The sequence below is a fragment of the Temnothorax americanus genome, unplaced genomic scaffold, assembly GCF_048541705.1.
Source record: "Temnothorax americanus isolate GAGA-0224 unplaced genomic scaffold, ASM4854170v1 Scaffold9, whole genome shotgun sequence".
In the NCBI taxonomy this organism is placed as follows: Eukaryota; Metazoa; Arthropoda; class Insecta; order Hymenoptera; family Formicidae; genus Temnothorax; species Temnothorax americanus.
In genome coordinates, this window is record NW_027509812.1 from 4,050,399 (window position 1) to 4,076,240 (window position 25,842).

General features: G+C 39.3%; 5 protein-coding genes across 23 annotated transcripts; 2 read left to right on the top strand and 3 right to left on the bottom strand.

The window, feature by feature from the left end:
• Positions 1-249: 249 nt before the first annotated feature.
• Napi-t (Na[+]-dependent inorganic phosphate cotransporter) lies at positions 250-6,692 on the bottom strand. Of its 5 annotated transcripts, none has more exons than XM_077425703.1 (9): positions 5,957-6,692; positions 5,058-5,455; positions 2,886-3,133; positions 2,545-2,775; positions 2,323-2,407; positions 2,099-2,204; positions 1,740-2,004; positions 1,246-1,620; positions 250-1,162 (listed from the first exon to the last, which is right to left on the bottom strand). In XM_077425703.1, the coding sequence occupies exons 2-9, from the start codon at positions 5,113-5,115 to the stop codon at positions 926-928; spliced, it is 1,605 nt and encodes a 534-aa protein (XP_077281829.1). In that variant the 5' UTR covers positions 5,116-5,455; positions 5,957-6,692; the 3' UTR covers positions 250-925. The 5 variants fall into 5 exon arrangements, with proteins under 5 accessions (XP_077281829.1, XP_077281830.1, XP_077281828.1 ...); XM_077425704.1 differs by lacking the exon at positions 5,957-6,692 and having other exon boundaries at positions 5,058-5,165; positions 5,266-5,590; XM_077425702.1 differs by lacking the exon at positions 5,957-6,692 and having other exon boundaries at positions 5,058-5,590.
• Positions 2,901-16,088, top strand: LOC143908229 (uncharacterized). 5 transcript variants are annotated; one of them, XM_077425718.1, is made up of 7 exons: positions 10,771-11,159; positions 11,259-11,490; positions 13,522-13,663; positions 13,828-14,139; positions 14,371-14,521; positions 14,594-14,868; positions 15,073-16,088. In XM_077425718.1, exons 2-7 carry the CDS (start codon positions 11,282-11,284, stop codon positions 15,283-15,285), a joined length of 1,302 nt encoding a protein of 433 aa, XP_077281844.1. In that variant the 5' UTR covers positions 10,771-11,159; positions 11,259-11,281; the 3' UTR covers positions 15,286-16,088. The 5 variants fall into 5 exon arrangements, with proteins under 5 accessions (XP_077281845.1, XP_077281848.1, XP_077281844.1 ...); XM_077425719.1 differs by lacking the exons at positions 10,771-11,159; positions 11,259-11,490 and adding an exon at positions 2,901-3,039; XM_077425722.1 differs by lacking the exons at positions 10,771-11,159; positions 11,259-11,490 and adding an exon at positions 10,391-10,546.
• Prtp (thioredoxin domain-containing protein pretaporter) lies at positions 16,035-20,587 on the bottom strand. The gene is made up of 6 exons (XM_077425727.1): positions 20,469-20,587; positions 17,857-18,498; positions 17,620-17,766; positions 17,315-17,423; positions 16,948-17,238; positions 16,035-16,848 (listed from the first exon to the last, which is right to left on the bottom strand). Exons 2-6 carry the CDS (start codon positions 18,039-18,041, stop codon positions 16,387-16,389), a joined length of 1,194 nt encoding a protein of 397 aa, XP_077281853.1. The 5' UTR covers positions 18,042-18,498; positions 20,469-20,587; the 3' UTR covers positions 16,035-16,386.
• On the top strand, positions 18,630-22,551 carry LOC143908234 (uncharacterized). Of its 11 annotated transcripts, none has more exons than XR_013260079.1 (6): positions 18,631-19,462; positions 20,487-20,643; positions 20,752-20,856; positions 21,094-21,390; positions 21,523-22,020; positions 22,399-22,551. XR_013260079.1 is itself a non-coding variant. In XM_077425730.1 (6 exons), the coding sequence occupies exons 2-6, from the start codon at positions 20,360-20,362 to the stop codon at positions 21,769-21,771; spliced, it is 828 nt and encodes a 275-aa protein (XP_077281856.1). In that variant the 5' UTR covers positions 19,801-20,071; positions 20,218-20,359; the 3' UTR covers positions 21,772-22,042. The 11 variants fall into 11 exon arrangements, 10 of the variants coding, with proteins under 10 accessions (XP_077281859.1, XP_077281854.1, XP_077281863.1 ...); XM_077425730.1 differs by lacking the exons at positions 18,631-19,462; positions 22,399-22,551 and adding exons at positions 19,801-20,071; positions 20,218-20,379 and having other exon boundaries at positions 21,523-22,042; XM_077425733.1 differs by lacking the exon at positions 22,399-22,551 and having other exon boundaries at positions 18,630-19,462; positions 20,546-20,643; positions 21,523-22,042.
• On the bottom strand, positions 22,026-25,063 carry Lrr47 (Leucine-rich repeat 47). The gene is made up of 5 exons (XM_077425726.1): positions 24,911-25,063; positions 24,559-24,856; positions 23,910-24,479; positions 23,504-23,811; positions 22,026-23,417 (listed from the first exon to the last, which is right to left on the bottom strand). The coding sequence occupies exons 2-5, from the start codon at positions 24,718-24,720 to the stop codon at positions 23,198-23,200; spliced, it is 1,260 nt and encodes a 419-aa protein (XP_077281852.1). The 5' UTR covers positions 24,721-24,856; positions 24,911-25,063; the 3' UTR covers positions 22,026-23,197.
• Between the last annotated feature and the right edge of the window lie 779 nt (positions 25,064-25,842).

A 25,842-nucleotide genomic window follows, 5' to 3' on the forward strand; every position in this document is an offset into this window, starting at 1 on the left:
AATACTCCCGCGTGATCCGATTCGAGGACACTGCCAGGCGGGGAGTTTGACTGGGGCGGTACATCTGTCAAAGAATAACGCAGGTGTCCTAAGGCCAGCTCAGCGAGGACAGAAACCTCGCGTAGAGCAAAAGGGCAAAAGCTGGCTTGATCTCGATGTTCAGTACGCATAGAGACTGCGAAAGCACGGCCTATCGATCCTTTTGGCTTGAAGAGTTTTCAGCAAGAGGTGTCAGAAAAGTTACCAGTGAACATTTCGATAACTCGGACCACTGCGCATTTTCATTTACAGGCGATGATTCGAAAATCCGAACGATAAATATCTAATGGTAGCTGCACGGTGTTGTGTCCATGGGAAGTAGGATAAGGCGCGGTATTTAATCTGCTTCACAGCAGAAAAGGAGCTGTGATAATTCCAGTAATTCTTTCGTGTAAGACAGATGGACGTAATGTCGGCCATACGGCCATATAGAGAACGATCGATTCGGCGCTCGTCGATTCTGTTACTGGAACTTGTGCACCGCAATTTACATATTGCGTAGACGGAGTGTAATGCGTTATTATTATAAGAAATTAGATATATGTGAATTTGATTTATAATTTGATTTATAGAGCGTGCGTGTATGGCGATCGGAGATGCATTTAAATCATAATACGTATCTCAACGCATTGCAAATGGTTGAGCATTTATTTACACTGTAATGTCATTTCTTCATTCCTTTGTTTCCTTGTGATGAAATGTTCCAAGAATAAGTTGTATGCGAGTGTATTATCAAATATACGATCAATCGTTAATATCCTCTTTGTTAAAAATGCCCTTCAATAGATCGTTTAGAGGCTACTATGACATATTTCGTCCTAAAGAATCGATTAGCAAGAAGTGGCTATAAGCGCACGGTGACCAAAGTATTATAAGAATTACTTTGTTATCTTTCTTTAATAAAATTCGATTTTTCAGTGTCACCAGCATTCTCGGCGTCATTGTCACGTTTCACAGCCGCCGGGACCAGCTCCTGCATCTCTCGTTCCTTCGTATTTAATAATTTGGTATACTGATTCCACGGTTGCTCTTTCGAAGTGCCAAACATCACGTACAAAATGCCGCTCGCTATCGAATTAGCAGCGGCTATAAGGAAGACCAAGCGCCATTGTCCCACTGTTTGCTGTGCGAGAAAAAAAATTCATTGTAAAATTAACGTTATCGTGTGAAAGAAGGATCTTGGATAAAGAAGGAGATTAGATTCACATTATTATTCGTTAGTACGCCAACGATGGCTGGCGAAATGAATCCGGCCCATACGATGATCATGCCGGCGAATCCAAGAAGGACGCTGGCGTAATTAGGACTCAGGTCGACGAAGATCGCCAAAGTGGAGGCGGAAACAGCGCCGTTGACCGCCGTACCGGCCATCATGAAGATAACCGCGAGCCACGGATGACACCCGCTGAATCCGAGACCCACGATGAGGATCCCTTGTACGCCGGTGCAAACGAAGGTGGCCAGTTTTCTGACGTTCGTCAAGCTCATTCGCCTCGTGCGGAGTAGCCAGTCGCTCATCATCGAGAAGAAATACGAGAAGATCATTCTGAGCAGGTGCGGCGCTCCCGCCAGTATTCCGGTCTGGAAAAGTACGTGAAATTTTTTTGGATTACGACCAACACAGGACGAAATAACATACGAATCCTGCGTGACGTCATTCAGAGGCAGATCTGTACGATAAAATGGTACGCGAAACTTACGGCATTAATATTCCATCCGTGAATAAAATTGAAGTAAGTCGGCGCCTGGGTCATGAGGGTGAAGAGACCCCAAGCTATGCCCCAATGTGCGACGATGGTAACCCATACCGGCCCCGACAGAATTATCGATCTCCAGGGTATTGGAGCCTTTTCCTCGCTCTCCACGGATCCGGTGATATTGTCGAGGATGTACGTTTTCTCGTCTTTGGAGATTCGCGGGTGCTGCTGCGGCGAATCGTACACGAGGAAGTGCCAGAAGCAATACCTGCGATAATTAGCGATAAATTAATTCCCGCGAGGAACTGGACGACGCGCATATCCGAACTTAATTGCGAGCTTCGTTCTCTAAGGACACTCACCAAATTATGCCTAGCAAAGATGTCACGTGGAAGGATGCGCCCCAACCGAAGGAATCAGTAACGGCTGCACACAAGGGGTAAGTAATCGCGGCTCCCACGGAACTACCTGAAAATTATATCAGATGATATTCGATGGTCCTAACGAAGGTGAAAAGTTCAGCTCAGTTTAATCGCTTCTCCCATGTTGTCTCGATTTTGCACGTGCAGCGATCAACGCGCCTTACCAAGATAAGCGCTGACGAATCTGCTTCTTTCAGTCTGCGGGATCCACTTGGCCGTCATGTCGTGCATCGATGGCCATATAACACCCTGCGAGCGGAGATGAAAAAAGAAAACTTTAGTAATATCTCTAGATGTAAACTTGAGACGAGCAAACTTGAGAAAAAAATTGATGGAGCTTCTAAAGAGGTCCTACGTTTCGCAAGAACGTTTTGCAAGAAGCTTACCGCGATGAATCCTTGTAGCACGCGAAGAGTTATCAACACGTACAAATGCGTCACGTAGGGTACGAGGAATCCTAAGAGAGCCGTTAAGAGATTTGCCAGGCCGAACACGAGTTTCGTGCCATATCGCCTAGCCAGAAGACCACCAGGCAGCTGCGACACCCAGTGCAACCAGTAGTAGGCACCCAATGTCAGTCCTTGCTCGTACTCGTTCCAGGCGAATCGATCTTCATGCTAAATAAAACCACTTAGGTAAGAAAATGTCGAAGAAAGAATTAAGCAAAGAAAATTAACGTCGTATGCGAAAAGGAGAATAGCTTTTAAAGAGATTATTTTCAGGATACCGTAACATTTATGAAGGATGACGTCGTACGCGGAAAAGAAATATTGTCATCCCGAGACGTTTCGTTGATCCAAACGTCAACAGTTGTACTGTTCTCCTCCGTGCACTGCGCGACCGCCGCGGGTTTCGGATATGGTATCACCATCGCGACGATGGTGAGGTTCAAGTTTAATCGCAGCATGTAATTGATGGCGAAGCCGCAAAGGACTAAGAGCCATAAGACATCTCGGCAAGTGATCAACTCCTTTTCTGAAAAACGCAAGTATGACATCTCGAGGAGGATTGCTTGTCTTTCCAATCGAATGCATGCGATTCATGCAGGTCGAATCGAATGCAGTGTGATACAGATATACTTATAGTTTTTTATTACACTGTTTAACAAAAAGAAATGCACAAGACCGAAGGTAATCGTTCTCTCATTTTTTGTCGAACAGTGTTACCGGTCTAAGAAAATTGATAATTAATTATCAACATTAATATTATTTTTTTTCTTTTAAAGCAATTCTCGATCGAACGAGCAAAGTCAATCTGGGAAGATTTTATATTATAATTATATTATGATCGAACGGTACTATCGTGATGTTAACGTGTGGTAGACATGGTAGACGCCGCGCGGGTTATACGCGTGATACACGTTTTCTGTATACGTGAGATGACGTATTGCTATGCGACGAAATGCGATGACTGAATAAAACTAAAAAAGTCTTTACTAATTCGTCGCAATGACGAAATATTTCAATCATTAATTCTCTCAAGTCGAATGAGACTTGAATGCAGAATTCAAACTTTCCTTATACTTACTCTTATCCATTTTTTATTTTTATTTCTTTAACTAATCCTCGACGTTTAGGAGATGATCACTTGTCAATATACATTTGATATGTTTTTACACGATCTTAGTCGATATCTAATTGTTTGACGATATTAAGGAAATACGGATTCCACGTGTTGGATCAGCTACTAGCAAATATTTAAATAAATTTGTATCTCGATCAATAATACGAATTCATCCTATGGCGGATACAGATTCTTCCTCTGGCCTCTCGTACAATATATCCCGATATATTTCGTGCATCCGAGCGTATGTTAATCAGTTAGTGTCGCGTCAAACACTGCATGACTGTTCTTCGAGCGAAGTGTGTGGACCGCAGGAATCTGTGTACGATCCTCTACTCTCGCAGAAGTCACAAGTGACACGCCTCTGGCCTCTGTTTCATAAAAGCCTTCAAATCTCCTCATTGTGTCCCCGCGACGCCGCGACGGTATTCCGCGACAACGATTTTGTTACGTTAACGATACATTCCGCGCCGGTATCTTGAACAATTGAAAAACTATTTGCAATGATTATCGAAAACTTGATTGATCTAGTATTCGACGCGATAACATATATATTTCGGATAATTAAAAGGTAACGTCTGTTTTGTCACACACACACACACGGATCATACGGACAATGTCACGAGATGATGTCACTTTTTATTGATCTTAAATAATTCTCAATTAAATAATAAACATTTTTTTGTCACTATACAAGTCATATATTCTATCTATTTCATTTATTGCCCAAGTAGCAAAATGACAATAAAGAGTGACGACTACGTAGTGACAGTCTAATAGATGAAAATGTCGTGTCATTATATCGTCTTTTAATATTACTCTACTACTTGAGTACGAGCTAATTGTAAGTTATTAAGCAAATCGATCCGAACTTTTGATTTTATTATTTCGAGACGTTCGTTGTGTTATCAGCCATTCAAAACTGTTTATCGATTATATCAATATTTGAAAAAAAAAACGCTTGCACATATGTATATAATTATATAATATTTAATCTCGTCTTACGACATGTATAACACAAAGTTTTATGTAACATATTTCTGGCGCGAGATCTGGCTGCAGATCTCTGACAAAACATTATTAATTATTACCACGCATTTGTAAGGTCATCGTAGATGTACTTAAACAAAATTTCTACCTGTGTCACGAATCGTGCGCGCAACAGTGGCATTTCCATTGCGGCGTTAGATATGTAACCAGCTCGCGTGATTGCTGAAAATTTATGACAGCTACCACACAATCAATATTTACATAGATTATTAATACCGCGACGGAAATATGGAGCGCGTGATCGAGTATATACATTTTGATGTACGTGTCGGGACGGGTTACTTACGTTGTTGTGCATCGAGCTGCGTATACTGCATATAATAGATAGTTAAATCTGTTTTCATTGTCAATGCGTGACCCGCCGCAGTGAGAATCACAAATTCCGTCACTCGCGCTTGAGCGTATACGTTTTTACTAAATTGTCAATATTAATTTTATTTTTTTGTGTTAATAGGGAGTTACTTTACTTCCCTTCTCATATAACGTCTACTTACCTATTTGATTTCAAACGCAATTTAATTGTGTTTTAAAACCTTTTGTTAAGGTCGTAATTGAGATGCGCCCTTATCTTAATCAGTTGCCAGAATAACATTGTATCTTTCCGCCGCGAGCACAATTCTTTACGCTTAGCCGTTGATAAAACCATCTAAGAGGTCCAGCAGTCAAGTTAAAGTCTGATTCCCCCTTGAAAACAATTTTGTAAGTTGTCAAATAGATGAATGCCAATTGCATGATGAGCACAATTTCGTGTAATAGATATCACTCGTATACCGCACAATACTTGATGCGTTAGCGTAACTGTATTTCGTATCAAATTCGCTAACTCTTTACTCTTCCGATTGCTGACAGCTGATGTTTAACTATAGATTTGTATATTTGTCCATATATTATAATAAATACAGATAAATCGTTCAACGTTAAAAGTATGATAATAAGATAAGAAATACATTTTAAGATCACGGAAATTTTTATTGTAAAATTAAATAATTATCTAGGAGCATTACGGCAGATTCCGCGAGCATCCCTTTAAATTTTTATTAAGCTTTGTCCAATGGGCTTCGGAGCTATCCTATCCTAGGTGAATCTCTTGAGCGGAAAAAGAAAATGATATGCGTTTTCAGGTTCGATACCTCTTTCTATAAAGCGATTCATATACGTAATTAGAGTAATATTATTAATTCTCACTGAGGTAACGGTGGAGAAAAAGTTATATCTGTGTTCTCGTAGAAAGAGTTTGATAATTGAACCGTAGAAAATTAATCGTCCATTTTCAATTTCATCGATAAATAAAGCCTGCATTATTTCCTCGCGTCTCCGTTTCTTGTTTCAACTGGAATTTCAATCGTCTTCTCGCTCGGGGGAGGATAATCTTCTCTAATTGCTTCACAAAAGTGATAACGACGCACGCGCTATATGGAAGAACGCGTGCACCATAATCATCTGCGCTTGATAATTGCTTTAACGAATGAATTATCTTCAGCTTGCTCTGATCTCATACGAATTTCATCATCGGGGACACCGTCGGAAAAACAAATCGCGCAGATAATAAGGTGAAAATACCACGTGGTTATTCACCCCGCCCCTTTTGACAGCGGGATAATGTGACGAATCTAATTTACACAAATTGTCGTATAACTTTTCTTATTTAAGCTAGGTTTTTATGATCCATCTAAAGTCCTTTTCAACGAAAATATGAAAACGCAAATTTTTATTCAATAATCGGTATATTAATTACTCTTGTTTATATATCTTTTTCAATTTAATATGTGACCCTACATGTATTTTTTCACGAATGATAAATTTTATAAATCTTTGTTTACGTGCAAAAAGATTGCCCGATGGCGTTACAGAATTAATACAAAGTATCAAGACTCGGCTGAAACGTCATAAATTTCGTAAACTTTCAGTAATACGTTGCAACGAATGGAAGGAAGCAAACAAACAAGATGTTAGCTCTAACGAAACGTCAGCTATACGTAACAGCCGAAAATTATTTTCTTCATAGCGGAAGATTCCTCTGCGTAACCATCACTGAACTGACTTTGACTGTGTATTTACAGTCAAAGAACTCGATAAATAACCCACTATCTCCCTTCCAATATCCAATATCTGCTTAGCTTCTTCTTCAATCTTTCCGCGAAATATACTAATCGTGCATTCGGAATAAAAAAAAAGCGAGATTAATATTAAAAAAAAGAGGTTTATCATATTGATTGCATTACGACATTTCAGTAATCTATTCTCGTTTCGAACGTATCTCAATGAAAAATTATACGTAAGGGTTATATACAGTTGGGATGAGGCCGAAAAAGAGCGATTTTTTAAGACGTTATCCTGGAAAGGCATATTTTAATTTAAAAACACAAACGTTTACACACTTCGTGTAGTCACGTTCAAGTATAATCTCAAATTTTTTTGTTTAAAAATAATGATTTTTAAGGCCGCTATAGCCGACGTCCGGGAGCATCTCTAAAAAAAAGGTGTTTTGCGGTGACCACTCTATATATCTCTGGACTGAATCATCCGAAATCAAAAAACCAAAAAGATTTCGTTAATATAATGTATTATCTAGTATATTTAATCGAAGGACGAAGCAAAATATTACGTTTAACAAAAATGGCGGCTTCTTAAACAAAAAATTTCGATTTTTGCTACAACGTTTGGCTTTTTATTGTTTATAAAATGGAAAATGATTATCGACGAGTAAAATTCTTCGGTCACGTACTAAAAAATATATTTATAAAGCTCGTGTAAAAATTTGAGCCCGATCGGTTCAGCCGTTTCCGAGAAATCTTGGTCACCGACTTTGAAAACACAGTTTTGAGATAAACGCATTACTTGAATACATGTACATTACGAAAATGTAATATAAACCAAAAATCGAATTTTTGAAAATTCCAACTGCATATAACCCCTTTTAATGCAGCTTATTTCTGCACATTATTCTCGTTGCATTTTGCTATTGATTGAGTAATTAAATATCACATTATACATTGAGTTATTATATTTTGACTCTAAGAAAGAGACTGGTACACTTGATCGTAGAATCGTACGTCTAAATGATGAAATAACATCAATGCTGGACGACCGTATTAATAATTTTTGTTAAAATATGAGTTCTCGCTCTCTTGCTAATTCGTTATCGTTATCACATAATTTTCGGTCTGCATTTGGAGTATATATTTTAATCTTCTTGAACTCACCCTATGTTCTACGACACATATAGACCCACGGTGCGAGACAACGATTTCTATATAATAAAAATATAATACATTATAAGTTTGTTTTTGGTATAAACTTTGATTTCTCTTGTTAAAGTTGAGAATGTCTTTTAACGAAAAAATAGAAAAAAATAGTAAAAAAACTTGCACATTGTTTCCTCGTAGTTTTTAATTGTGCAAGTAGAAACTTGCACATTGCTTCCTCATAGTTCCTAAATGTGCAAGTTTTTATTTTATTCGAGGTATAATTATCGGTATTTATTTGTTTTGGCTTCCTCATAGAGGAAGCTGTGTTAGCAAAGGTTCTGATTTCACACTTAACTCTTTTGGGGACTGCGTAAATAATTATGTACATTCACTAAAAAATACTAAAAATACTTGTCCACTTAAAAACTAAAACAATATGCAGATTTCGCCAAATTCAATACCAACCTTCCTTAAATGATACTTTATCGATAAAAAAAATCAGCCCGATATTATAAATATTTGAGATAGCGATTTATTTTTAATTCTATTATATTTTCCAGTCTTTTTTCTACCCGTATTTCATATATAATTGGTTAAAATTTGGTTGATCAGATCAAGTTTTATAAAGCTTCTATGTATGTACGAATTCTTCGAAATTTCAAATGTGTGTAATACGAGATCTGTTCAATCAAATTTTAATGAATTATATATGAAATAGGGGTAGAAAACGAAACGGAAAATATAATAAAATTAAAAATAAATCGCTATCTCAAATATTGAGAAAGCGGCAGCGTAAAACACATTTTTCAAAAAAAGGAAAATCTGCATAAAATCTATACCGTTAGACCGATTTCAATAAAATTTGAGGAGGACAAGCTTTCTATGATACTCTATTTGTGTGCAAAAATTCAAACTGGTATCTAAAAAATTGTAGAAGTAGATGCGTGTACAAAAATCCGTACACACACACACACACACACACATACATACATACTTCCGGACATTTTTTACTAATATGATTTTTCGACATTTTAGAACATTCTAAACCTATTTCCATCAAAATCTCGAAAAAAAAATTTTTCACCATTACAAAGCTTCCTCTATGAGGAAGCAATAAAATTAATCTTTATTTCTGATAATATATTTTTAAGCTACATTTTTGGAAAACCGGAAAAAAAAACGTTGATTTTGTGTTCCGTCGGTCTGAGAGACCGCGTAGAACGAGTTCAGAAAGATTAAGCCATGCCTTGTTGAGGGGAAAATAAAATTTGCATAAGACGCGCAAAAGATATATGCGTACAAGTGCCTGATGCGTTTTAGAAATTTTAATGAAGAATCCCCGACGCTCGGGAAATTATAACGAAATCATTTACGCACTCCAAGTGGATTGGCAATTGGCACTCACCGAATTGGCTGGAGAGACGAGGGATTTCTCGCCCCGAGATTTTCAGACGTATATATCAGATACACGTTCGTTTGATTTCAGAGAAAATGTACAGTTAAAGCCGAAAAACATCAGGTGTTTCAGGTGATAAGACTGAAAGACGCATTTCATCCCTCCTGGCACGCGCATCGCCGCATTTAATATCACGTCCCACGATAACGCCGCAGAAATCTTGTATTGCACGAACATGGCCTTTATGAGGATTCGTTTGACGTAGGAATCGTATTTTGTGTCCCGCGCGATAAGTGTATTTATTAAAAGAAGAAGTAACGTCACCATATATATTATATATTAAACTCGCACCTGTGCAGCGCACATTTTAAATCACGCGTGTCACGCTCGATCGCCGCGTAAACTTTACAACAGTCATATATTTTACATCTGTTGTGTGATGTTTCTCTTCTTTTTTTTAATGTGCTCTATTACACTGACTGGCCCCGACCCTGAGATCAGAAAGAGCACCATCTCGGTACATGCAACATGAAACATCTTGTCCTATTGAGATTGAAATAAGCGCGAGTATCCCAAGTATCAGAATTCGCCAAGTATGCATTTTAAGGAGAAACGGTTATCTCTCTTTAAAAATAGCGGCATTAATATGAATGTGATATTAAGATTAAAGTACGCAAGAATATAGACGGGAACTCGTGTTGCATTGATAAATGCGCGACGGTTCTCATCTCGTTAATTTTAATTCATATTATACCAATGAGACGTGTCGCCGTTACGCTGAATAAATTTTAGAATTGGATACAGTCACGGATTTAATCTCGGATACAGCGTTACGAAATTTACGTCATTCGTAATACTTTTCAAGGCGTTCAACCTCAACGTCATCGCACGTTGTATATATATACATATGTATACGTATATGTATATATGTACACGATATCCGTTTGCGTGATGCAACAACGCGCTCCACTTTCTCTACTAAAAGTAATCGTGAAAAGAGCGGGCAAGTCGATCAATTACACGAGTAATATTTAATTCGTTGATGAATTAGATCGATTTAATTCGAAGAATTTATTTTAAGCGAAATCGTGAGCGGCCGTTCTCCAGCTCGCGTTCTCTCTTCAGTCCTAAGTACGCCGCGCCGCGATCAACCGGCAGTTTCCATCAGAGACCAGTCAGAAGATAATTATGGTAATCTTACGATCGGGAGAAAAAAAACCGATTTGTTTCACTGTAAATTTTCCCTGTCGCAAACCGGCCTGACGAAACGTAACGCGTAATTTCTTACACGCCGCATTTGAGACACTCTCTTTCTCCCTCTCTCTCCATTCCTCCCTCCCTCCCTCCCTCTCACTCTTACGGATGCCGATTGTAAGCCCACACAGCGATTTCATCAGAAGAAGGGGATAGGGGCCGTAAACCCGGGTAAAGAAAACATTTTACATATGTGAACGTTAGTATGTAACGGCCGGCTAACGAGAGTGGATTTTCGTTGCTCACAATCAGTCTTAATTCAGCCTTTTGCGGAACCAGTTCGGGAAATCGAGTTTGCCTTCGGTTCATTTATTGCGCTAACGATAAGCGTTATTTGTCGCTGTCTTCTTTGTTTCCGTACAAACGTTACGTTGGCGGAATATCATCTTTACGATTTTAACAGTCGACGAGTGAAAGAGTTGTAGCTGTGGTGGTGGTATCGGAGAAATTAAATACTGAATTGTACGCCGATAGATTGAGAAATATTTTAACACGTTACTCAATTTTTTAAAAGAGGAAAAAGAAAGAAGTATCCTACGTCCTACGTGAGGTATATACATACATATATATATATTCATTTGTATTTATATCCGATCATCTTTTATTCTAAATTGAAATTCAGAGTGGTGCTAATATATAACTTTCTTAGGCTTTTTTTTTTATTGAAAAATCATGCCGAGTAGTAAAACGAGAATCGCCATTGTGGGTGGTGGAGTGTCTGGTTTGGTGGTAGCTCGTCACGTGGTGGCCAAGTTAGATATCTACAGTCTCATGTTGTTCGAGCAAACTGATCAGATCGGTGGTACATGGGTCTATACCGATGAAACGGATCTTGACAAACACGGGCTTTTGATACACAGCAGCATGTACAAGAATCTTAGGTGAGATCGTTGATCTAAGCTGAAGAAACATTGCGAATAACACTTCTAACGAAAAGAGAGTTGGCAAACAAGATTTTTCATACGCGCGATGTAAACAGATCATAATTAAATTGCTCAACGTTAAAAGGATGTAACTCATATTAAATAATTTCCATCATTTAAATTGAAAACCTTAATAAATCTGCACTCGCATGTTTTTGCACTTTGACATGAATTATGATAGTTTGCAAATACGTTATAGAATTACATAGTGAGTGATATTCGTGAATAAATTGTCTTTCTCTCTTATTAATAAGAGATAAACTGACGGATCTCTTTGAACCTGTTTAAAATTGCGCGACTAAGTCAGGAAGGATAAAAAGTCAGATATACATATGTAGATAATCAGAGAGCGTATTAACATTGTCATTGCATAATTATTACGGAAAAACAAAATTGCATAAGTGACGCGTATAGTCAAGGGGGTAATGCTTTGCAACTTTGCGACCGACGTCTCGTTCACCACGTGAGTTGTATCACTACATTATTGCATCTCATTCTTTGTTAATTATTCATATTTCTTAAACGATACAGATTAAATGCAATAATACGCGTGTAACATATGCAGAGTTTTCTATAATGTTTCACAAGCAAATTTTGTGTACGAGCTCTTGAGAACCCTTGAGAAAAAAAAATAGCATTTGTACATAAATATGAGTTCTTGTTATTGTTTTGATTTTATTTACGGCTGTAGATTTGTTTGGAAATTAGAATAAGATGAACAATAACAAGTTTTCAAAGTAAAAGAGATTTCAGTATGCAATAAATATATTTCATATAAGTATGAAATAAAAAATGATTTTTTTTTCATATTTTTATTATATATTTTTAGTTTATTTTAAATGCACTTAATTGAACTTTATCCGGAAAAGATAAATATAATGCCTTGTACGTAGATGTGTATAATAATATAGTAAAAATCTAGAATATTACGAAGATGTAAACAAAATGCGTTTTTGCAATTCGCGAAATGGACCGGAGCTTTCAACTTTCAACCCATGCATAGCTTTGGCTACACCGTCGTACTTCAGGCTTCAGACTTAAGTATTTACGACTTGGCTAGTCTATATATATTTCACGTGATACAATCATCCGATGACAACTAAAGCCCAGGTTCTTTTTCTTTCCGGTGTCAAACTACAGGGCAATATAAGATCCTTTCGTCCATCCGCGATCGCGGGTAAAAAATACAATGTCCCCGCACACGCAAGAAACGCCTCTCTAATGAGTAATGCATTAACTCTAATGCGATAAACTTTACTCGACACGCGATACACTTTGCGACATATTAATGAGAAGATATATTTCTTGAACGGCCAGTTCCGGAAAGGAGACACCGAGAATAACTCAACGCTACGCCGACGATAAATCGAGTATGAGGCAATCCGCAATGTGTGTGTGGATCGTAAGCCATCGAGCAACAATGTGAAAGAGTCAAGGATTCTTACGAAGATGTATCAGCACTTTTGTACGAAATCGATCGAAGCAAACATTAGATCTGATTCCCTATTTGAATTCGGACAACGTAATTCTTGTTATATATTCTATCTGTACCGCTCTTATATTAACGTGGTTCCAAATTCTGGAGCAACATCGCTGCCAAGTTAACTTTTCCCCGTGAGTCTTCGGCAGTCGACTTAATTTCAACCCGTGTTGGATGACGCGAGGAAAAAATAAAAACAAGAAGGCTGAGGAATATTTCTGAAAAAGCTCTTTTTGCCACTTTGTCGCAAGATGAAAAAATAATCTTCCCAGCATATGTCCATTTCTATCGAGTAAAGTCGACCAAAGCTTTTATTCCGGTCCAAGTTGCTAACAACTACCAACTTTGTTTATCGCTATTCTCGGGTTACGGGTCGTCGTATCTTCTGAACTCCGCGACGGGTAAAAATTAATAAAAATCGCGCGCGTGATCACCTCAATATGGGACTTATCTGAAAGAGAGAGAGAGAGAGAGAGAGAGAGAGAATGAGCGTTGTTTTTTTCTTACAGGACGAACATACCGAAGGAAATAATGGCAATACCTGACTTTCCTTTTCAAGATTCGGAAGGCCCATCTTTCACCCATCACAGAGTTATAAGGGAATACCTCATGGCCTATGCGAAGCATTTCAACCTCCATCCCTATATTAAAGTGAGTTTTTGACATTTATATTAATTATCTCTAACAAGATCGCGCACGGATATAATAGAATTAAATTTATTTTTTATTAATTAAAATTAAGATTATTAATACGGTCTTTTATTACTTTTTCCTTTTTCTTACGTTTTTATTTTGAGTCGCGTTCTGCTTTTCAGTTGAATACTCTGGTGAAGCGCGTAGAGCCAGAAACTACGAGGAACGGTCGGACGTTGTGGACGGTGACGTACCAATCACTGGAGACCAAAGTAGAGACCACAAAGACCTTCGACGCCGTGGTGCTGTGCAACGGTCATTATAGTGTCGGTCGTGTTCCGCATATTCCAGGTATCGAAAGCTTCCGCGGTAGACGCGTTCACAGCCACCAGTACAGAGTGCCGGAGACCTACGCCGGCAAGAGGGTTTGCATACTCGGCGCGTCCTGGTCCGGCATCGATATCGCCTTGGAAGTCTCGCAATATGCCGCTAAAGTACGCTGGTGCACCACGCTCTGTACTATATGACGTATCACATCTTTGGCAAATATAAAATCATGCATTCATCTTCCTACCAATGATGCCCCGATAACGTAGCATCCGAAGCATGTCCGACGGAGACGTTTCTGCGACGTCTCGCGTTAAAGTGATACGGAGTGATACGTGTAACGTCAACGATTCGACATGATCTTTTCATTAATCTTTCGTTTTCTTCGGCGATTCCAGGTATATTTGAGCCATAATCTGCCGGAACAGTTCGACTCGAAGATGTCGAGCAACGTCGAACAAAGGCCCGGTGTTGAGTCTGTCCGGGGGAACATGGTCACTTTCCGCGACGGCTCCACGGCGGAAGTGGACGATTTTATATTCTGCACCGGTAAATAAATTCGAGAATATCAGTGTTTCAACTTTGAGAGACTAGACTTTTACGGGTAATGTTTATGTTTAGGTTACAAGTTCACGTATCCCTTTATGTCAACTAAAGTTGAGATACGTACAGATGACGACCACGTGGAACCTATTTACAAACATCTGGTGCACGTAGATTACACGAATCTGTTGTTCATGGGCCTGCCCGCGCTCGTGATACCGTTCCCGTGTTTTCATATTCAGGCGCAGTACATCCTCGCCATCCTCGAGAACCGCGTCAAGTTACCGTCGCCGCAACAGATGCGCGAGGAATTCGAAATCGAGAAGAAATCTCTGCTGGATCAAGGCATTCCGGTATGAGATTTATGGATTAATCTCTGTGAATTCGCAGCTGAGAAGAAAGATCGCAGTTTGAGGGGCGGTGATAGAGATTAGCGGAATGACGATTCAGAAAAACTTTCAGAAAATGATGATATACGTACACGATACGATAACGTATAAATTCATCGCGAGAGATTACGTCGAGTTGCAATAATTTTTTTCTTTCTTCTCCATTAGCTGAGGCACATCAACAAGCTCAAGGACAGACAATGGGCTTACTACGACGAGATGGCAGCCGCTGCGAATGTACCGAGCTTGGCGCCGGTGATCAAGAAGATCATGGATCACGTGTTCCAGATGCGCGACGCAGACTTCACCACCTACAAGAATTATCAATACCGCATCATCGACAGCGAGAACTTTAGCATGTCTTATTGTAAACCTTGTTAGGGCCCACGCAGAGAATACGGAAAGTGAATATAATTTTAATTGCAAAACGATCGGACAGAGATTCAGACGGTCGCGGACCGGGCCCGAACAACTGTTTGCACCTTGCACCTTGCACCTTCTGTTGATGTCGGCATCATTTCGCCGACAAGTTTAAACGTCGATTTGTTCCGACAAATATTTTGATTTGATTCGATTAATAACATATCGTTTTAACAATGAGAATCGAACGAAAGCGCGGGACTTGTGTATTAACGTGTAATGAGAGAATGTTCGCCATTCGCCATTGATCATAACGTGCTTGATCATAACATGGAATCGATCAATTTTCTAGCGAAATCAATCAATGCTCGCATTATGCATATGTTACGGTAAAAACGTGAAATTCAGTAAATGTACCCGCACACGTCCGTAAATGGAGGAGTGAGGGACTGCGACCCCTGTACCCCGCACAAAATGATTTTTGTCAACCCAACCTGTATCACTGTGAAAATGATGTTGCTTATAAAAGATATAAATTTGAAACATAAAATTCAGTAAATTCATACATTGACTACAAAACATAAGTGTATACATTTACTGATTTCACGCTTTTGCTGTGTGACATATACAAGGAACAACTTTCATCATTTTCTTTTACTTTGTCTCTTTACTGAATGTTACAGCCCCGCTATAATTGTTTAAAAGTATATAGAAGGAAACGAGATAGAGAGAGAGAGAGAAGATTTAAATACGCACAAATGCAAAATAAATGACGAGCAATAAATAAATTGTATTTTGGAAGTACATCTTTCTTTGACACGGGATTACATTCTGGTATATTACAATTCTATATATAGCATATTGTTTTTTCTTCGCGATGTATATGGTATAAAAATGAAAAAACTCCCGCTTCTCTTTGACGATGAAACGATCGATACGTCATGCGTTCTAAATTAATTTACGCATATTCCAAGTACTATTGGGAATATAATACTTTGGGAAAAAGTACAATTGAGAATATTATGAGACTTAGAGCTGTGTTTGCATATACACTTTCAGTTTACTGAAAGTGAACATGGGAACACAGCCCTTATCGTTCGACGCTTTAACAGCTGGACAGAATTATAATTCGTCGTGCGTTTTCAAGTGATTCATCACGAAATCATACAGATCGTCGAGATTACGCGAGCCATTGTACTCGGAGACTCTGCGTCCGTTACGATACAAGTATAACGTTGGAAAACCATCCACCTCCTGTTCGTTACACAATTGTTTGCTTACGTCGAGCGTACAATCTACCTTGACGATATTCACGTTGTCGTTGCCAAAGAACTTCTTGCCCAGCTCCTCCCACGTGGGAGCCAGGCGTTTACAATGTCCACACCAAGGTGCAAAGAACTTGACGAATGAAAGACCTTTCTCGATACCTTGCTTGAAACTGTCGGCTGTCAGGCTTAATATAGCGTGCGGGAGTCCGTCGGTACTTTCGCTCTTTCGGCTCGGCTCGTCAGCATTCTTACCCAACATCATCGACACGTAAGCCTTTAGCTCTTCATGAGTACGCTGGCCAGTATACTTATCTATCTAAAAATTTATACCATATTTGACCAAAGCTCTTTTACGCAAAATACGTGTCCTTCTTTGGACGGAAAAAAAAAATATGTAACGATTCAATCCGGGTACCTTCTTTCCATCTTCGATCCACAACAATGTGGGATATCCTTTAACGTCGAACTGGCCACAAATGCTACGATGCTGCGTGCAGTCTATCTTAGAAATACCGACTACGTCGTCGTTGCGAAGACTGTTAGCTAATTCGTCCCACGTCGGAGCTAATTTTTGGCAGTGCCCGCACCAGGGTGCATAAAATTTGACAAAATGATGCCCGGAAGATACGTGTTTCTCGAACGTATCCTCCGTTAATTCCAATAATCCATTCACCGCTTCTGGAGGAGATGGCACAACATCTTCAACCTGGAACGTAACATAAACTTGAACACTAACACGTCGACGCAAAGTAGCGACAAACGTCAATATGAATCATACGCACCGTAGAAGAACCACCTAATTGATCAACAATAAAAGAAGTCAAGGTAGGTAAATCTCGAGTGCCTCGGAACTTGACGCCTTTGGTTTCTCCAGTCTTGTAAAACTTTAGCCTGCGCTCAAAAGTTTCCAAGACATTACAACGTGTGCTCGCACGACACACACGCCCAAAATAATTTACAGATATTTGTATACGACGACGCGTAAAGATATTATTGGATATATCGGCAGCGATGCGTAAACGTAGTTATTATTTTAAAAAGAATCCATTTTGAACGAAAGACAAGAGATTAAGCAAAGGCATATTACGTGGGGTAACCAGTAACGTCCTGCTCGCTGCATAAAACGCTCTCGATCGTGCAGTCCACCTTGGCGATTCTTACATCGTTGTCCCCCTCGTTCGAGATCTCCGCTAGCTGCTCCCACGTGGGACCGAGTCTCTGGCAATGACCGCACCTTGGGCAGAACATTCTCAATCAAGAATCCACCGTTCCACGTAGCTGATATAGAGAAGCAACGTTAATGAAAACTACTCGTTTGGCTTACCATGGCGCGTAGAACATGACAAAGTGATTCCTCTTGCCAACTTGCGCGGAAAAATTGTCGTGGGTGTACCGGAGGGTATGCGCATCCTCGTCGTGGCCGTGACCCGTCTGACTCAGCACGAACAAAAGGAGTAGGACCCACCGCTGCTTGGACACGCCGAGATTCGCCATCGCGGGCGGCAGCATTGTTTTTACGACACGGACTCGCGCCTCGCGCGGAATCACTCGATCCCGTGGACGTCGATCGGGAGTCGGGAGTAACTGTGGAAAGCCGAAAGCGACGGCGATGATCTTCGCGCGAGGTGTTGCTCAACGACGCGGCGACGGCGCGTCCGCTCCGCGATCTATCGGTGCCGAGTGCCGAGGATTAAAGGGATCGCCGATCGCGACAGCGTCGTGCCGAACAACGTGACTTCGGTCTCGGTAGGACGCTCGCGCCGCATAATATCCCGCGGAGGGTCGCCGTCACGTTCTACTTTCTCGGAGGATCTTGGATCTTGGTAGAATCCAGTAGAATCGAGGGCCGCTCCGGCTCCGGCCGCTTCGAGGCGAGGGAGGTTCTCGGTTATCGCGCGAACGGATCGAATCGCGGATTCCGCCCTCCGTCAGCGATACGAGAATCCAGGGATGGCAACCGCGACAGCTGAAATCACCATTCACCGATTCACCAACGCTGGATTCGTGTGCTGCCCCCTGAGGGTGCTATTACATGGAGCGCGGAAACGCGGAAACGCGGAAACGCGGAAGACAAAATTTACTAGTTCCGTCGATCCGTTCCGTCTGTTTTGAATGCCTTATATTACATGGAGCATATTTTGAGCGGAAAAGCGGAACGGAGAATTATAAAATATTAATTTTTAACGGTATTTATTGATTAAAAGGCTTGTATTCAATAGATAAGCTGAAAAGATAAGCATATTAATAAAAATTGCAATGAATTAAGTGAACACAATTTTAAGAAATGAATACAAATGTCTATTTGTCACTATACTGTTCCGCTTTTCCGCGCAAATTGTGCTCCATGTAATATAAGGAGAAACAAACTCGCGGAACGAACGCGTCAAAATCCGTTGTCAACGCGGATACAGTATACTCCATCAAATTTCGGAGCTGTTTAATCACATTGAAAAAAAAGCTTTTACACATACTCTTCGATTACTTTATTATTTAATAAAAGTGGCAGTATAATATTATAGATCCAAACATCATGTTGATGGTTATTATGAAGTATATTTTATATGCAAGCCAGGGTACATACATAGGCTGCGTTAAGTACTGGCAGTGAATATCGAAACGCAGCCATACATACATACACGATAATAGCGGATTCCGCTTTTCCGTTCAAACGTGCGGGACTCAACTCGCGGAAACGCGGAATCTAGTTACTATTCTGTTCCGCGCTTCCGCGTTTCCGCGTTTCCGCGCTCCATGTAATGGCACCCTCAGAGATACGTTATTGGAGAGTTTGGAGACTTTGGAGAGAAAGAGAGAGATGAAAAAAGGTGTAAAAGGTTCAGCTACGAGGGATAAAGCTGAGGCTGAGGTTAGGGAGGACACAGGACACTCCATATGAACAGTGTAAACAATGGCCACGTCCGTATTTCACGGTAATTCTGATGCGTATCCGATAAATATTTTGACATAAACGGACGACGTCAGGTTTCGGAGGTATCGGAAACGTGGGAAAAAGACACGCAAAATCAAGGACAATGTAAAAATGTCACTTTGATCGGTGTGCGCGCGATAAAGTAAATCGAAAGTTTTCGCAACTTGGTTCTCTGTGTGATCAAACAAAGGCAAAGATATATATTAAAATTAAATCACACAAACGCGCGCGTGCCTCTTCTATTTCTTTTGAAATAGTAATAGTGTTGAAAATAGGCGATCTTGAATCCAAATTGTAATTTCAATCATTTATGTGGCGTTTATTAATTTAATGGTATTAATTTGGTTAAGTACAGTTTAACAGATTAACCTCTTATCTACAAACTTTATTTAGTTGTGTAAAATTAGAGTTTCTTGTGAGAACATAAGAATAAGAAGTGTGAGAGAGAGAGAGAGAGATGGAAATTTAAAATCCGATAAATTGAGAAATGTATAGCATTCTGTTTCGATTTTTTTCAACTTTGGATTAGAAAGAAATATATGCACGGCGTTCTCGGAAAGTGACGATCAACTTATAAAGGGTTGAGAGTTGAGAGCCCGTTGAATAACTTGTAAGTAATATGTGTTCTTGGCGACGTTTCCTTAAAGTGCTACGCACTTGATTTCCGTTAAACATTATTAATAGTTGTGCAATGTGTAACAATTGCTTGCTACGATGAAAAAATTAAACAGAAAACAAACACATGATCTCTTACAGAAATTTAACAACATTCGACAAGGTCGAAAAACTGACTGGCCTTAAGGAGACATCGCTGAACTAGAATTTCTTAACAAAAGTTGGTCAGATTTATCATTCTTTCAAGTTTTTCGCCACTTTCCGAAACCTGCCCTGCATATGTATGTGTAAATTTGCATGTGTGTAAGTATTTTTCTATTAAAAAAAAAAAAAAAAAAATCTAATGGTTCGTCATCGAGTTCAGTCTTACAACAAAGTTCTCGCATACTTACGTACGTAATACTCTTCAGGTTCTCAAATATGGATTTACGTAACGATATTAAGAAGGCAACTTTGCTCCCTTCCGTAGACGACAATGCCAAGTTCTATCGACTGCATGGATTGAGTCAGGCTGCGAAAGATAGAAAGATGAATGAAAGAAAAATGAGGAAACCACGAAACCTAAATGTCAGTGCATGTGTAATGTATATATATATATATATATGAGAAATAATATTTGATTTATATTTCACATTTATATTATTTATAAATACGTATTTGTTCATTTAATTTTAGTTATTGGAAGACTCCGACACTGGTAGCGATGACAGCGTGGACATTATAACTAGTAAAGTAAAACCTACCTTCGACAAATATGAAGTCTCTGCTGCCATTAGAGAGGTAAGCGGACGGTTCTTGTCTATTAAGAAGGTAATTAGGCTATTAACAAAGAGATATTTTATGTTCTAATTGGAAATAATAGCATCCAGTTGGGATTTTAAGGTAAAATTAACTTGTGTCTTGTAAAAAAAAAATATGTAGTCGAGAAAAGATGTGTAATAACTTTGCATCCTTTAAATTGATTGTACATCTTTCAAATATGTGTAAAGAAAAGTTAATCGAGATATAACGTGATAGGTAAATGGCGGTCGTGACCTTTCGAATAAACATTGGGAAGAAAGCTGGTTAAGAAATCTTGAGATGATGACAAAATCTGAGAAAGAACGACCTCAGACGTGTTCCGAACACGATAATATAAATCAACCCGATGAGGCTGAAGACTTGGACGATAAATATATTAAGCGGAAAGATAGATTGTACAGAAACGCTGCAATTATGGGTCTCGTAAGAACCAAAAAAATTACATTGCAGGATTTGATTCATTACAATGAAAACACAGCAAAGAAAAATACCGGAAACGACGTGGAAACCTTGGTAAGCATAAGCAACGTACAACATTATTCTATAATGTCGCGTATAACATTACGTTATACATTTGATACGTGTATTCGGAGAGACAGAGTTGTCTAAACATAAGAAAAAACATTTCTCACCTTACGTCATCAGCATGGAACCGCATTCAACAAGTATATAACGGATGCGGATAAATGCCAAGTGGAATCAGTTGCTCTTCGTGAAGATCCTGAAGTTTTTGTTCACCCTTTGCAAATGGGAATAGATACAAAAAAGTTCAAAGACATAGATTTTACCGTAGCACGTATCGGCAAGAAGACAAAAATGACACCACGAGATTATTATCTCGGAGAGACTGACGATTCTCGTTTTGAGTTTGTAAAGAAAAAAGATAGCACCTAACGTAATAGATGACGTAAACATTATCGTTTATCACACGCATAACAGCAAACAATATAGACGTAAGAGTTAGATATGCAAAAAATAATGTCGGTACTAAAATAAATTATTTAGCCTTCCACGTACTTCTGTTCGTAAGAGCTCAAAGTTTTAGAGCGTATGTATATGAGATTCAAATGGGAATCGCGCGTGGAGAATTAGCGTAGAGATATATTTGCCAAGAGGAATCAATGGATATCAATAAAAATAAAAGTATGTAGATATTAAAAAAAAATTTTTTAATCTTCAAAAACATTACTGCATTTAGATTTAGACGTTACTACACGGAGTAGTAGGGTATTCTATTATACATATATTACACGACCATAATGTTGTATCGTACTAGTGTTTTTTGAAAATATAGCGAAAATTTATAAATAACTCTAAAGCCTAGTAAGACCTGTATATTATTACTGTTCCTATAACGATAAATATTGGTTGTATATTATTTCCGAAGAATTTCTCTCTCTATATATATATATAAAAAACATTTGTTTTGTTGCATTTTATGTATTATAAATGATATATATTAATCATATTGATTTTTCATAAACGCATATCATTTAATTGCGTTTTATGTATTGCTTACAGAACACTAAAGGCCCGAAGGATGTATTCTAAGGCAAAAATACTTGATTTATTTATTTAATTAAAGGCAAGATTACGTTTTTATATATTAATAATAATGAAGTTAAATATGTTGTGTAAGATACTCAAAGACAATAAATATTTCTTTTTAATTTATTATTCTGGAAATAATAAAACACATCGCTAATTTAGGTACTCTCCAAACGATGATTTATTTTTTAAAATAATTTTAAATACTTTAATCCATTTTTTAGAATAGACTATTATTATGATTCATAGGCCTATGGGCAAGTGCGGTCGCACGCACAGCATTGCGCACGACATCCGACAATATTGGTCTACGCGCTCTTTAATAATTAATTTAATTTTGAATTTAATTTTATTTAGATACACATTTTATTATAGAGAAGTCCCGGAACACCCCGTATAAATTATTACTCAGAGCTTCACAAACAAACGCGTCACTGACCGATATAAATGAACAAAATTTATATTATGCACAATCGATAAGATAAAACAACACGTGTAAAAAGGTACATAAAAATAGTCTACGAATACACGTATATCATATCGTTCTTACATTTGATCTTGAGCAATGATTTTGGTCAATCGGTTCATCGATAGTAAACGTAGGTAATAAATATAAGTTTGAGTGCGCGCGTACCTCGTACAGGTAAATGGGGGATTATTACAAATTTTTTTTATTAACTTGATTAATTTTTTAAATTTTTTATTAAATGTTATTGATTATTAGAGAATTAAAACTGAGAAAGAACCGATGAAGAAAAAGTTTGATTTTGACTTACACAGGGTACGCACTAGCGCAAGGTAACGAGCAGAAATAAGATTCAAATTTAAAAGCCGTACCCACCGACGTTTTTAACTCGACAAGCTGCAGAGGTAGACGTACGAGCTTCCTTATATAACAATCAAAGCAGGCAGTTCTGCACAAGTAGCAGCATTTCGCTTCGTCTAAATATTCCACTAATGTATACGGTATTGTACTTGCATCGTACGTTATCCTACAAAGACGTAAAAATCATTGTCTCGGTTCGCGTTTCACGTATCACGTATCTCAAGCATTTAACTGTGCAAAAGAAATAAAAACCTAGATTTCAGGATACTTTTAGCTGCGACGTCAACAAGGCTCGGCATTCTTACGCTCGTTGTACTCTCCTTACCGCGAACGTCATTTTTAGCGTCGTGGGTAAATGGATTTTCCGTAACATCTAAAAACTGTAGTCGTAGATGCGTGACGGTAGCTGGTAAATACGACAAACGGTTTCTCGCCACGTCCAAAACTTTCAGATTTCGCAGAGCCCCGATATTATGCGGTAGATACGTCAACTCGTTTTGGCTAACCTTCAGATGTGCCAAGGCATTTAGATTTCTGATTTGTATCGGCAACTCGGTCAGCTGTCGATAAATTATTAATAACGGTTGCGATCAAGTTTCTCACACAGACGTTTAGAGTTTAACTTTGGTAAATGGATACTCCGGATGATCTGACTTACCGAATTATCGCTTATATCTAAGAATCGTAACGTGCGCTTAACGGCAGTTTGCTCTAGCCACGCCCACTTGGATCCAGGCGACTTTCCAAGATTATTCCGCGATAGTACGAGCCGTTGAAGGTTAGGTAAGGCGCCTACCTCCCTCGGCAGATAGGAGAGCTTATTGTCCGATAGATCTAGAAATTTCAGACTTTGCAGACGCAAAATTTGCCGATCAAACGACTTTCTGTCCAGGCCTCTTAAAATTAGCTGCTCCGTCGTTCTTGGGAAACCTCGCAAAGTCGGATACTCTGATTTTTTATTCACCACAACTTTCGTTTTTACCGGGCAGAATTCACTCGAATTGAAAAACACGTCAGGCGTAAGAGTTACACTCTTCGCAATGTGCTTTACAACCGTGTCGCGATGTTGAAACTGTGCGTTTCTCATAAGATTCAGTACACGAACGAAGCTCTTTAATCGAATCGAATTACTCTGAATGATCAGATCGTGACACGGTCGCGTTAGTCTTATCGTAACTTTGCCGTCAGCGATAAACTTGGTAAACACCTGTTCTACGTTGTTGACGATCTAGAAGAAAAAAAGAAAGACGATTATTAGGCATATATCGTTGAAAAACAAAGCGACGAGGGCTTTCGGCGCAGCCTACCTGATACCTCGTGCCCTGCTTTTTCTGGCGCGTTTGCAGATACAGGTACGCTTCGTCGTTCCTCTCCGATTTCTTCGTGAACGCCAAGATCGACTGCGATCGTCTCTGCGAGCAGACGGACAACGTTCTGTCGTGGATCTCGACATTGCAGTGAAATTTCATGATCGGTTCGCACCGCGTACCGCGTCTCGGATATGTGGCAAACACGGCGGGTCAAGAATCCGAGACGTTCGGACGTCGCCCCCTGGCAATGTTGAGAAGGACGATCTTCCGAAACGCCGCGATAACGAGGGTCAACCTACGAGTTATAGTCGTCTAAAAGCTCTTTAAGCGACTCGAGCGTATCACCAACCTCAATTCGCCTCGATATTCAAAAGTTGTTATTAGCAAAATACATCGCGCTTCGTTTCAGCGTAAGCACGCGGAAGCATCGGTCCGTGTCCGTGCCGTCCGTGGTCGCGTTCAAGCGCGGCAAGCGGCAAGCGCCGGGCGCCGGAAACAGCCGCCGCCGCCAGCCGGTAAAGGCGTAAAGGCGGTTCTGCGCAGATGCCAGACGCAGCCATTTTCAAGTGGCAGTTTCAAAACATTTAAGGGTTGTACCAAGTGACATTGCGGCATATCGTCATGAGTACGCGTTCGATAAAAACGTGTAAAAACGATTCTCGAAAGACGTCAAACAACATTCATTTTTTTCGGTTTCCGAAAAAAAATAAAACTGTGTTATTAAAATGGGAAGCAGCTTGTGGAAAAGAAAATGTCAATGCAAAACACGGTATGTATGAAATCAATTATTACATTCTTGTTTAATAAACGGTATGTATAAATCAAATACATTCTTGCTTAATCCTGAGAATAGATTTGAAACTTGTCTTGTGCGTTGTGCGACACTAATGACGTAAAGCCAAATTCAAACTGTACCGCTTCAAGATGGAGGTATCTGGCATCAATTTCTCATTGGCTGGAAGTAATGGAGGATTCACACCGCGTCCGATGTTCGACGTACGACGATCCGACATCCAATAGGAAATTTTTGTCTCCAATAATAAATTCTTTATTGGATGTCGGATCGTCGTACGTCGACGAACATCGGACGTGATCGGACGCAAAGTGACCTACTCTCTCCGGCCATTTTGCCTTGGTGACGTCACGACCGCCGATCCTAAAGGTCTATCCAGACAAACTTGCATAGGTGCATAACCATATGCATAAAGAAACGGATTGGTCTATTTCCTTATGCACATGCATATGGACCAATCAATTCTCTTATAGCGTTTTTTCTTGGCT